Genomic DNA, 13451 nt, shown 5'->3' with positions numbered 1-13451 from the left:
GTACTTGGTCCACAAAAAACACTACGGACACTTTTTGTATCTGGTGCAGAGAGGCATCCTTTTTTTTAAATATATGTTTATTGGCATTTCAAACAGTCATAGCGGAGATACGGATGTTTTTCAGTTAAAACAGTAACTCGTTCAAAAAGGAAACATGTTTCGGACATGCTAACGTAAGCCATAAATGCAGGTCTCGCCTTCATCCCTATATGATCCGGAGGATATGTAGTCTAGAAGTCAAACACTCAGAGCAGTTAGGAACTTTACAATAAAGGGTCTTCATCCAGTCTGTCACATTAGGCAAGGCCAAGCATTCAAAAAAGCATATAAAGATGTAGTAAAAATAATTGACTGTTTTTGCATATGGTCCTAGCAATGTGCAGACTATGTCTCAGGTCCTAAGCTTTAAGCTTTCGTACATGATGTTTATAATGAAGAGGAAAGAAGGAGAAAAAGATGGGGGAAAAAAAGAAAAATGCATTGGGGCTTGCGCTTTCCAGAGGAGAAGAAAAAGAAAGGGAGGAGAGTAAAACAGGTAGGGAATATATTCACCCAGTACGAGAAGAGCAGAAGCACTCCATAGGAGGCCCTAGTATTCCAGGAAACGCAGCAAAGCAATAAGAGGACAGCGCGGGGGGGGAAAAAAGGCAGCCAGTGTAGTGAGTCGTCACAGAGCAATGAAGAGGGGGGGATGAACTACACAGGATCAGCAGTCACATCTCCCCAGTTGGTAGGTCTGTCATCCTCTTAATCGCCGGAAGGCCCACTCCAATCCTCCCCAGGCAGTACACCCGACTCCCCAGAGCCTCCAATGCCCCGTCCCTCCGGGTGTTCACAAGACTCCAGCACTTCAGTCCACAATGATGCTATCGGGCGTCACCATATACCCCTAGCATCTTCATGAATCAGAGCCCTCTCTTCAGCCCTAGGCTGTACGGTAACATTCTTTATCGAAGTGTCTACCACCGGTCCCCAGAGTCTATTTCCAAGCCATAGCTATTCACCTCCTAACCAATACTAAAGCCAGATCTAAGAATCGGGAACCAACCCTATGTTTTTGGGGCCTAGAAAACAGCCCCAACAAGCAGACCTCCAGTGTGATAGCAAGAGTCCTGTTCAGGGTGGCGTTTAGGGTACCGATCACTGCCTCCCAGAATGACTGTAAACGGGGGCAACTCGGGGTCATATGGCAGAAGTCTGCATCCGAAAGAGTACACCTTGGGCAGTGGCATGGGTTGCCCCCGTAGAGGACATGTAGTCTTTGGGGCTCAAGGTAAGCCATATTGACATAGTTAAATTTAGCGTACTACAGTTGCATGTTTCGGGAAACCTTCTTCAGGTATGCCAGGACTTTAAGCCATTCCAAATCACTAAGGCCTTGGCCCAGTGCCACCTCCCACCTACGTCTAGTCAAAGGTGTTTCCGAACCTTAGCAGTCAGTGATTTACAAAACCACTTCACTAAGTGCTGTGCCGAGCCCATTGACACTAGCATGTGTAAAACTGCAGGTTTTGCATCCCATCTGCAAGCCCACAAATCCTCAAAGCGTCAGCGCCTCATAAGTCAGGAAGTGTCCCCAGGGGAGGCCATACTGGGTCACAAGTGCCGCAACTGGGTGTAGGACTCCCAGTTGGAAACAGTCTTAAGTTGCAACAAACTCAGCCTCTTGTCCATGTGGATAGTTGCCCAGGCGTGAAAAAAGTGAGTTGCCATGGGGGAAGGCCAACCAGGGTTAGGGCAGGTGGGTACACGTGTCCCCATCATCTGCTGTGTGCAGTTTTCTAACACTGCAGGGCTGTCGCCAGCAGCACCCCAGGTTTAAGGACTGTCATCGCTGGATAGAGTAAACAGACCAGTAATACATTTTGGTTGTGAGCTAGTCCCACAGTGCCTAGGTCCTCAAGTTGGCCCCATTGAGCCACTGGTTGACCCATTGGAGTTGAGCTGCTAGGAACTACAACTCGAAGTCAGTTGTGAGAGAAGAGAAGAGTAGAGTTATTATAAACAAGGATTTACCCTAGGACCCGACTCGAGCCTCTCTTCTCAACGATTGACAAAAATTGATCTTTAATACACTGTCTGACCTCAAATCTGAAAACGTACAGACTAATCGTTGATACTATGATATTGGATTGTAACGACTAGACTTGAGAAACCCCTGGCCCTACCTGCCACATAGGGCGAAACACGTGTCGGCTGTTAATTTTCTCTCACATTTTACCTTATGAAAAGTCAGAAATGAGTGAAATGGATACAACAGTTCGACAAAACCTCAAAATCTTCTTGGATATCTTTATGTTCCCATTATGCTTCTAGACCCAGAGGCGTAAAAAGAATCTGATGATTGCAACCATTTTAAGGGTCTTCAGGGGCAGGTGTCTGGGGTCACAGATATAGACAGGGTACTAAATGGTCGATGTTGCCCAGGTTAAACAAGCATTGGCATAGCCAATAGGTCTCGCCTTTGAGACCTTATAAGTGTTTAGGCAAAACTACTGGCTATGTTATAGAGCATTGTGGCTGCTGTGCATCATGTTGAAAAGTTATAATAAAAAAGTGTTAAGCATTTTTGTTACATTTATACAAACCAAGAAGACATTATATACAACTGAATGACCCGATTAAAAAAGAATGAACATAAAAAATGTCTTCTAGTTTTTTGTACTTGCACTGCTGGCAACTTTTTCCTGCCTGTTCTCATGCTTGTCTGTTATCATTTTTTCGTTATTGGGGGTGGGACATAAGCGGGGGCGTGGAGGTTGGAAAACAGTACCTGAATTACAACACGAGCCACGAACGGACACTTGGGGAGAATCAACAGATGCCAGATTCTAAGGGCGGACTGACGTAGTGCTGAGGTGCTGATGCTCAGGTGATGCAGGGTGATAGTGAGGTGGTGCTGAGTGTTGCTGTGGTGCTGAGGTGCTGCTGAGTTGGTGCTGTGCTGAGGTGAGGTGATGCGCTCATGATGAGGTGGTGCTTCGCTGATGCTGGAGTGGTGCTGCGTTGGTGCTGAATTGCTGCTGAGATGGGGCTGTGTTGGTGGTGGTGCTCTGAAGAGGAGGTGGTACTGTGTTGATGTTGAGATGGTGCTGTGTAGATGCTTAGGTGGTGCTGTGTGTATGTTGAGGTAGTATTGTTGTAATGCTGTAGTGGTGCTTCGCTGATGCTATATGGTGGTGCGCTGATGCTGAGGGGGTGCTGTGCTGGTGCTCAGGTGGTGTTGTGTGATACTGAGTTGGTGCTGAGGTGATGCTGCACTGGTGCGGAGTTGGTGCTGTGCTAATGCTGAAGTAGTGTTGCGTTGGTGCTGCACTGGTACTGTGGTGCACCTTTGAAGGGATGGTGTTGTGGTAATGTTGAGTGATGCTGATGAGATGCTGCACTTGTGCTGAGTGATGCTGTGGTGTCACTTAGGGATGCTGGTGCTGTTTGATAGTGTGCTGATGCTGAGTTGTGCTGAGGTGTTAATGCTGCATTAGTGCTCAGGTGGTGCGAAACTGGTGCTCAGGTGGTGCTGAGTTGGTGCGGCGTTGGTTTTGAGTTGGTGCTGAGGTGGGGCTACTATATTGTGTGGATTGAAGGCACGTTATGGGTTGTGGAGTTGTATTGTGTTGTGTAGTGTAGTTGAAATATGTTCTTTGGTGTGTAATAATGTGGTGTGAATTAGAAATGTGTGAAGTTGAATTGTGTGGTCTGGAACTGTGTGGTGTTGAGTGAAATTATGCTTAGTGAAATTATGCGTCATGGTGTGGAGTGCATTTATGTTGAATGGTGGTATGTGGCATAGAGTGCGTTTATGTGAGGTGTATTTATGTTGCATTGAGTACAGTGTAATTATGTGGAGTGTAATTATGTGGCATTGAGTGGTATTATGTGGAGTGTTCTGTTGTGTGGTTTAGAATTACGTGGCATTGAATTGTGTTTTGTGGGAAATTATGTGGGATGGTTTGGAGTGGTAGTATATGGTGTGGGTTTATGTGGTATGTTGCAAAGTTGAATTTATTTTGTGCAATGCCAATAGGTCTCATATTTGCATAAGTTAGAACTACTGGTGTTGTAAATTAAAATGTTTTTTAACCCATGTGTTATATATAGAGTGGCGAGGACATATATTGTGTGGAGAGGAATTATGTGGTTTGGTTTGGACGTGTTAGTTATGGAATTGTGTGGTGTGGAAATGTGTAGTGTGGAGTGGATGTGTGTTGTGGAATTATGTGGCATAGTGTGCAGTGGATTTATGTGTACAATTGTGTTGTTTTGAGTGTAGTGGAATTATATAGTGTGGGATTGTGTGTTGGAAAGACTGGAAGGGTTGGGGCAGTATTAGTGGAATGGCAAACCCTGCTTGCCACACTGGATGTTGGCCAAATAAATTACACAATTTTGGTAAAACTGATGTCTTGATGTTAGGGGTACATTTTGCAACATTGACTGGAACGCTGAACCTTCATTGTGAAATTACCAAAAAAATGGTTGAAAATATTTTGTCAAGAAACAAGACCTGAAGACTGCATTGTGGACTTGGTATCAGTGTCTAAATATGAAGAAGTTTGATAAGCTCCTAACCATTTATATGTACAATCTCAAGTTGATGTGTCTATTGTTCATGTGTATAACATGTGAAATGTGCATATTTATTTAAACTTCGGGATTATGGAAGCTTAACAATTCAGTGGTATGTGGGAGAACTGCTTATATTTTGCAGTTAGTCTTGGTTTAAGTCATTATTAATGTACCCTTTTCTTTTACTGACTTATACTGGGGTCACTTTTCCTTTATCGAGTAGCTAAAAAAATATCTTAATGAACAATTCAGGTGTATTGCTTGGTAATCCTGAAATGATTACCATGCTTCACAGTTTTAAAAACATGGTGTATATCACTTTAGTGACTCCATGTTATTGGGGTTGCTTGCAGCCAGAGAGCCGATCCTTCAAGGCTACAGCAATGTGAGGGTGCACTGGCATGGGGGCGGTGGGTGCAAAGGGGTGGTAGGTACAGGTATTGACGGCATGGGAAAGGAGTTTTAGCTGGTTGCAGTCCTTGGGTGATGAGTACAGGGATTCGGGTAGTGGGAGGGGCTGCTAAAGAGAGAGGACGTACAGGTTTTCAGGCTGGCTCACCTCTTGTGCTATTCCTTTGTAGGTGGGTAACAGCAGGTCGAGCTCCTCTCTGCCCCTCCCCCTGTCCGCTCCAAATTACCTCTCAATCACTTTACCTCCAACCAGTCGAAACAACCCCAACAGTACGAAAGCTCATGCTCTCTTTGAGAATGGAAAAGAAAGACAATCATCGTTGCTGGCTCCTACGCAATATAAAATCTTTGTGTGGAAAAACAGATGTGTTTGTAGGCTTGCCAAAAAGAAGCAACACTGTCTACCCGGAACAGAAAAATTTACACGGGATGTTCGTTTGTAAGTTTTTTTTTATTTCATGTCCCTGTAACTTAAAGCGCCTAGGCACAATTACTTTATCCATAACTAGTGCAATTCACCTAAAGGTATGTAAGGTCCATATGTCTATATTTTTTAAATGATAGAAAGGCTGTTTGCAACATTTTACTGCGGGTTGGCTCTGGGCGTTAAACCCATCTGTCATGGCTATAAATCAGCTCCAAGTTATAAAAGAGCGCTGATTAAATGTATGGAGAACAGCAAGGGTGGAAGCTTCGAGACCCGAAGGGGAAGGGGAGGGGGGGGGGGGGTCTGGGGGTCTTTTAAAACCATTTTATTCCCCCAAATCAGGACGGCTTTAAATTAAAATGTGGCAGAAATGGGTGCCTGAAATGTTAACTGTGGGAGAGCAAGTTACCATCATATTTTAAAGGAAGGTTAATGTCGGGGCTCTGCCTTGTGTTCAAGGCACAGATTTCACATGAGCGGCAGTAATAAGTGTATAGTCATTAATGACCAAGATGTTCGTGGGTGAGCCACGGGATTGGTTCATGAAAATAAGGCCGACACTCACCGAGTTATAACTTTGTAGCTGTTCACAAACGCATGCAGTACCTTTTACGAGTTCTCTCTGTATTTCTAAATTAATGAGTGGGACAGGGAGATTTAGTGAATTTAACGGGCGGGTGTTGGTGGTGAGGGGGGTGCGGCTGGGAGCTAAAGCTGAACAAATCGGAGGGAGGAGGAGGAGGAGGGAGGAGGAGGAGGAGGAGGAGGGAGGAGGAGGAGGAGGAGGAGGGAGGAGGAGGAGGAGGAGGAGGAGGAGGAGGGAGGAGGAGCTGCAGCCCGAGGACAGGGAGCGACCGTGGGTGTGAGCGAGTTCAAGATATCCCCAATTAAAACAATCAATTTAACAGAGTACAAAAATGTTGCTTATTTGTAAATCCCATTCTCAGTAGTCCAAAACGTTGGCATGTAAACTAGCAAACGACTGTCCCCACACAACCTGAACAAAGCGGGCCAAAGTAAACGTTATCCCCCCCTGAGTATACAGTACCTGTGCAGAGATTCCAGTCGCTGCAATCTACACTGACACAGATGAATGCTCGGCTCCCTTCGAGTCAGAGTAAGGAGAGCAGAGGGAGGAGAATGAGGCATAGGAAGGCAAAAGACGTGGCTCATTCAAGAAACGCGGCCACGCTAATTAACAAGGGACGGGAGGAAAATCCAGCAATGGTGGAATCTAGCAAAGAGGGTTTGGGCCGGAGCTACACACTGCGCGCCGGGGTAAAGAGCAACAAGCGCGGCCACGCGGCCGCGAAAGGAATGTGCGGTATGCAGCTGGCACCCAGCAGCGCTGCTGCTCGCTCCCGAGCTCCCTAGGCCAGGGGAGAGAGAAGGTGGGACATGCACCCACCTTTGGCCAATTGCGTGCTGTCTTTCTTAGAAAACGCATGCAAAGGCCAATAGCGGGTCATGGAAAAAATAAAGCACACGCACAAGCATGTGTTCAGAGTTTAAAGTCCTTACTAAAAGCATTGCAGAGCAACGCAAGCGCGCTGGCTCAGGCGAGAACTAAAAATCAAGACTACAAAGGCAGTTCAGAACCATCCTCTGGATAGCTGAAAGATTCAAGCATATGAATACATAAAAGATTTATGCTGCAAAACCTAGGAGACTTTCAGTTACGGATGTCACTATCTCAACCTGAATCCCTAGAAAGTGCATTTCCTTCTGCACTCTCCTCTTCAGTGCACCTCTCAGTTGTGAGGCTGGCTTCTCGCAATAAACCTACCCAACGGCAAGATAGCTACCATTGAAAGTGCAAAATCAACAGGCTTTATGCCTCAGAAAAATCTAAACTTGCATACAGATATCAACACCTTAGCAAATGGAGCCAAATAGCAAAACAAACGTGTCCAGGAAATTTAGTCTATAGGGCCAGCAGATTTCAAAACCGTAATTCAGCCACTAGTTCCCTATCGCCTTGATTACTGCAAACTCCTTAATGATCAGCATATCCTGAATCTAGCTGGTCCCCTTAAATGTAGCCACCAGTGATGTAGTCCAAGGTATCGCCTGCAAAAGCTTTGTGTAGAAAACTGGGTTTTTGTTGCAGTACCCCCTTTCCCAACACACACACACTTCCTGGTATTTGTTGCACATTTTACTTAAGTGTGCTGGGTTCCTGCTAACCAGGTCTCCAGTACCAGTGTTCTTTCCCCTAAAATGTACAATTGTTTAGCCAATTGGCAAAACCTTTAGCACCCTCTATAAGTCCCTAGTAAATGGTACCCCTGGTACCTATGGCCTGAGGTGCTAAAAGAGGGTACCTAAGGGCAGCAGCAAGAATTGTGCCACTTGCGAGGACCCCTCACCAAGCCCAAGCAAGACTGTCACTGCAGGATGCGTGTCTTGGTGTAGACTAAAGTGAAAACACGACATGTCACACATCCCTGTGTTCCATGTCCCCCACAACTGCACAAAATATTTGTAAGTCACCCCTACAGGAGACCTACCAGCCCTAACACATGGTGCTGAAGATTGCCTGTAAGGGCATATCTGCATGTGCAGATATGCCCCTATGATGGTCAGTTTCTACTACTGTCAGTACAAGTGACCAGGGAAGCCATATTAAAATGTCTTGGACACTGGTGAAAACTAGTTCCCTAGCCACATGATGGCTTCACTGAAAATAGGGATATTTGGTACCAATCATCTCATACTGGTAAACCCACACTGATTACTGATACATGCACCCAGAGGGCACCTTAGAGGTGTCCACTAAAAGCCTACCTGCCTATGGTGTCCTTGCTGACTGGTTTCCGCCAGCTTTGCACCTGAGAAGCTGTTCTGACCTCCTAGGGTCTTTGCTCTCAGGAGACCCAGAAAAAAAGCCTGCCTGGGAAGAGGGTGTAACACCCCCTCCCACAGGATGACCTGCTGATTGGCCTCCTTAGGCCTGCTAGCTTCAAAGAAGCTGCCGCTACTGGAATGCAAAACTGGCTCCCCTCACAGGAGAGGAAGCCCCCCCCCCCGTCCAAAGACCCCATTTACCTGGACAGGTGGGAAAATTAGCTAGTCAACTAGGCGTGCCACCTACAGGCTGGTACCACATCTTTGGGATGGCATACTTAGGAATTCTGGGACAGGGTTATGCCCACTTCCCACAGGAAGAGGCCATATAAGGGAGGTAGTGACCCCAAGGGTCGTAGCCCATTGGCTGTACCCTACACTCCCCTAATGCCCCTAAATTCAGTATTAAGGGGAGTTGCTGGCACCTGAGCGGCAGATCCTGATGATCAAAGTAGAGAGAAGACACCGAAGAGCCACAAAAGCAGAGAAGAGAGAAGTAGCTGATCTGGAACCAACCCTGCCGACCTGTCTGCATCCCTCATCCAAAACTGACACAAAGTCTACTTATCCTGCAGCTGTGACTCCAGAAACTTGGGAAGACTGCCTGACTTTGAAAAAGACTCAAGATCTCCCACGAACATTGGGCCTGTGCTAAAAATCTCCAAAAGAGAAGACTCTGAGTCCTCCAGAACTACCAAAACTCGCCACCCGAAGCCACCACTGCACCAGTCGTCTCCAGCTCGAGCTGAAGTAGGCCACCGGTGCCAACCAGGTTCTCCAGCCCTCCAGAGCTTGAGTCAATCGTGGTTTCACCCCTCCTGGACTCCCCGGCGTCTGCTTCAGCATCTGCATGCAGGCCCCCTCAAATGCAACTGCTCCAGGAAGGAAAAAACAGACGTCTAAGGACACCACAGCACCCCTCAGCCTGAGAGAAGAGGACCAAAGGTGTCCCTCCCCCATCCCTGAGCATTGCAAGGCCTGAGCTCACTTGCTAGTTCAGCCTGACTGGCTTCCTAGCCAGAGCCTGCAGCCTCTTTTTACAGGGACCGATCCCCATTGAAAACACATTGGGCACCCGACACAGATTTGCCTCCTGCCCCTGGCCGCCCTCATGCCGCTGCTGGTGTACTGTTCGTTCTGCCTTGGACCTTGCCCACCACTAACCTTAACTCCTGGAGATTGGTCCTGTAAGTCAATGTACAGTACCTGTTTGCAGAACTTGTTCTTCCTTTCATGGGATAACATTGTTGATCTCATAAATTGCACTGTATCCACTTATTAAAGTGAAAATATTTTGAAACATAAAAACGTACTTACCTGAACGATTTTTCTCTGATGCCAAAGCATATATAAAGTACTTGCTATTTTCATAAACCGGTGTGGATCTCCTTCTTGAGTCTTATGTTTCATTTATTAATCATAGTGTGCATCTGCAAATGTCGTGCAATCCTCTGTGTTCAGCCTCCGGCTGCTCGACCACATTAGCCCATAATAGAGGACTTTGGAATTGCATAGCAAGCCCTTTTCCACTCATAAGGGAACACCTGGACTCTTTACGTGGTATATCAACCTATTGATAGATCATATAACCTCCAACTTACTACAATCAGACACATGACCTCATTTCTAAGCACCCTTAACATGGCTTCCCATAGAAGCAAAAGGCGTATTCAAGTTATTCTGTATAGTTTATACGAAGGCTTTCCTGTTGTTTTCTATTCATTGTGACTTCCAATGGGGTCTTTTCAGTATTTCCCAAGAGTTTTCAAACATTTTAATAATCAGTGGCTATGAGAGTTTTTTTCCCTGTTAAAACACCCGTAGTAGCAATTTTTTCCGGTGCTTATTGTCTTGCTTTTATTTCCTTCCTTCCCTTGTTCATTTCGATTATCAATTCTACCTTCTTCTAGTCTGATCCTACCCCTTTTCTTGATTTTTCTCTTTGACGTAACATTTCATTATTTCCCTCATCTCAATGCCCATCCTATTTCCAAGCACTCAGTTATTTTGCAGGAGTCCTATCCCACCACATATGGAGGCATCTTTGCACCTCATTAAGGGTTGAATGCAGAAGTTAAACGGTTAATAGTCAGCATTTAACACCTTCTGCATCTTTATTTTTCAAACAAAAGACAAAGATTGTCTCAATTAGGATTTTCTAGTTATGACCGGATATATACATTTTAATTAGGTAAGCGTTTCCATTGGAAATGCATTTATGTAGCTAATAACTTTGGAACCATTTGACTAGAGGGGGTGAGTCCCCAAAATGCAAATTTCAAATTTCCCAAGCATTTTCCATAGACTTCTTTAAGAAGCACTACCGCAAAAACTGCTGAACGGGATTACATCAAATCTGGCCAGCAGATTGTGCTTTTTCTGTTTTGGTGTAAATTTATTTCGTAGATTGAGGCTTAAAAATATTTGCATATCTAGACAGTTAGGTCCGAGAAACTCCTTCAAGAGCCTCAAGGGAGCGCCAATTAAAAAAAATTAGCATTATGTATGGCCCAGGGAGCTTTTTTTCCCCTTGGGCCATCAGGTTCATTGGGCATGGTAATAAAATATTACTTTAAGTCATAGAACATGTCCTAAGTGATGTACTATGTGAGGTCAAAAGCAGTGCATGACGGGGGTGTCAGTTATAGTTAGCTCTGCTAACTATAACTGGTGAATCTCTGTAGTTTTTTTGAGTTCAAAATGTTAATGTTGTCACCGAGATAGTCCCCTAACTATCACTTTAAACTTTCATTTTCCCCAATGAAAAATAAATAATATATGGATGTTACTCTAAAGTTACCCTATAACCATCTGTTTCTAGTAGATGGTGCTGTAGACTTGCATATTTCAGCCATCTAGTGCTAAACCCTTTAAATAGTGATACATAAAAACAAACTGGGGTACAACTTTGGTGTTTCAAACATCAGTGTTTTCAAATAATTTCCACTAACATTTACTTATTGATACTTCTTTTGGATATATTCCCCACATACATTTTCTACTTGGGTAAAGCGGTTGATTAATGTTATATACGTTTCCCAAACTCCTCTTTCGGGTCACACACCTCTAGTACCCTTCCCCATATCCTTCAAGTTAGCAATTTCAGCACTTGCCCCACCATCATCTCACTGGCGCATTACACCTTAGCTGGAGAAATATATATTTTTTAAAAACGTAGAATTTCTTCCACATAGTGCGTTTATTGCTGGAAACACTGAATATATAAAACCAGTATTGTTACCACTGTGCTTTAGCTTTGCAATGCGTGTTGGTGTACCAGGCCAGAAGCATGCCTCCTTTAAAGTACAGCAGGGCCTTGCTTGAGTTTAGGAAAGCTAGCTTTTTTCACTAAGGTAAATTTAAAGAAAACAATACTGGAAGTACTTTCACATAATGTGGGTTAAGAACACGCAATTGTGTTTTTATGGTTGTGGCTCAAAACTACCAAGAGAGACTGGGTAATAAATACCATGTAGAAATATAATGAAATTGTCTTTACCTTGGCAGTTCTAAAACCCATACTCGTCCACTGGGTAGTAGCAAAGTGCACAGTTTCGGAAACATTGTAGCCACAACACACTTTAGACACAAAGGATCCTGGAAAACAGACAATGAACTGCCCACTTTGCTGTACAGCACGATGCACCTTGATCCCCTCATTACATAGCACCTCAGGGGAGATCTGCAACCAAAGGAAAAAAAACAAAAAGCACAGACTATAAGACACACTGTTGCTAAACATCACAACTGAGAAATACTGAGGATTGCCTGCGACATGACGAGACATTCAGTAGCACACACTACTTTGGGGGAAACTAGCACAAGATGCAAAACAAACAGCTCACAAGAAAAGCAAATGGAAATGGACTACTGGCAAAAGAAATCTCTAATTTGTTTTTACAATTGTGAAGCATGGCCTTGGCTTAGGGGATTGCCCGACTCCATTCAACTCCATCCCCCCCAAAGATTGCTGCAAAGCCCATATAAAATGTACTAATCTTATGTCAAGATTAAGAACCCAGCCCCTCATTTCTTATAGAAAAAGCAAGCTGTAAACATCAGCTGAATAACTTATCTTAACTGTGTACATGATTCTTACACAATGAAAGACACCTACAGACTACTAATGTGCAAGTACAATGATAGTTTTAGCACTAGTTTTAAGAATTAGCCTGACTCTTGACCACCTTTGAAGGCAGCAAAGATGAGATTCTGCCACATGTAATCCAGGGAATTTGAATATAGGCTTCAACGTGCATGGAAGTATTTATTCTATGATCAGACAGTGTTGCGTCTGCTGATCGTACATTAAGGGACTAAAGTATCTCAAATTGATTATGTTTAGTTGGCAAAACAATGCTTTCCTCTCCCTCAAAGAAGAGTTTCTACTTTAATTGTTGTGTCCATTTACCAGCTCCATTTTGAGTTAACACCTGTGGGCCATCAATGTTCAACATCATATCTCTGAACACAGCATTCAATAGTTTGTGTTCACTTTGTCAACCCTCAATTTTCTACATTTCCTATAGGCTTCCATGTAGTGTGCTGCCATTGATCATTCACGAAGAAACAATTTAAGATACTCCCGTATATATTAGGTTTAACCGTTACTAATAATTTCAAACTAATCTGATCAACTCATTAGTTTAGTACTTCTGCTGCATTTCCCATCACGTGATGCATGGATTTCAGATGACGAAAAGTAGTGACTCCAATACAAAACTCTGGAAAAGATATGTTTGGAATGGTGGAAAAAGTTCCGCTAATCTAAAAGTGTCATACACCCAAAAGTGGTATTATTTAGCGAGAAGAATATAATTTTGGGGGGATGGAACAAATGGTACATGTAACTTCCTTATATAAATACACTAAACTGTGAACCATTTAACTCTACTGGGATGATGCATTCAAGACCAGGTGAAAATCCTATTGTCTCAAGCAGTGCAGTGAGGCTGAACTATTTTATGTAAACATATGTGTTCCTCATTTGACAATGTTTGGAAATACCACCACCTCTTGTTTCTAACTTATTTCCAAAGTAGACAATGCCACTGTGAAAGCGAACTAGGGATGCAAAATAAGTATGCACAGTCCACTATTAAGCACCTGGCACACTGCCACTGCATTGTTCAGGGCACATGGGGATTCATAACACCGAAGTACCTGTAGCTACTAGAGGCAGAACCCAGGTTGATTCCCT

At 44.2% G+C, this 13451-nt stretch overlaps 1 protein-coding gene across 3 annotated transcripts in view; it reads right to left on the bottom strand.

The window, feature by feature from the left end:
* JARID2 (jumonji and AT-rich interaction domain containing 2) overlaps nt 1–13451 on the bottom strand; it is a 671808-nt gene that overhangs the window by 86308 nt on the left and 572049 nt on the right. For all 3 annotated transcript variants that reach the window (XM_085607031.1, XM_085607030.1, XM_085607032.1), the window contains exon 14: nt 11751–11933. In XM_085607031.1, the coding sequence (XP_085463157.1) occupies nt 11751–11933 (183 nt within the window). The remainder of the gene's footprint in view (nt 1–11750; nt 11934–13451) is intronic.

The sequence above is a fragment of the Triturus cristatus genome, chromosome 5_2 (assembly GCF_964204655.1).
Source record: "Triturus cristatus chromosome 5_2, aTriCri1.1, whole genome shotgun sequence".
Classification (NCBI taxonomy): domain Eukaryota; kingdom Metazoa; phylum Chordata; class Amphibia; order Caudata; family Salamandridae; genus Triturus; species Triturus cristatus.
Note: the sequence above shows the minus strand (reverse complement) of the source record. Positions and strands in the feature narration are given on the sequence as shown.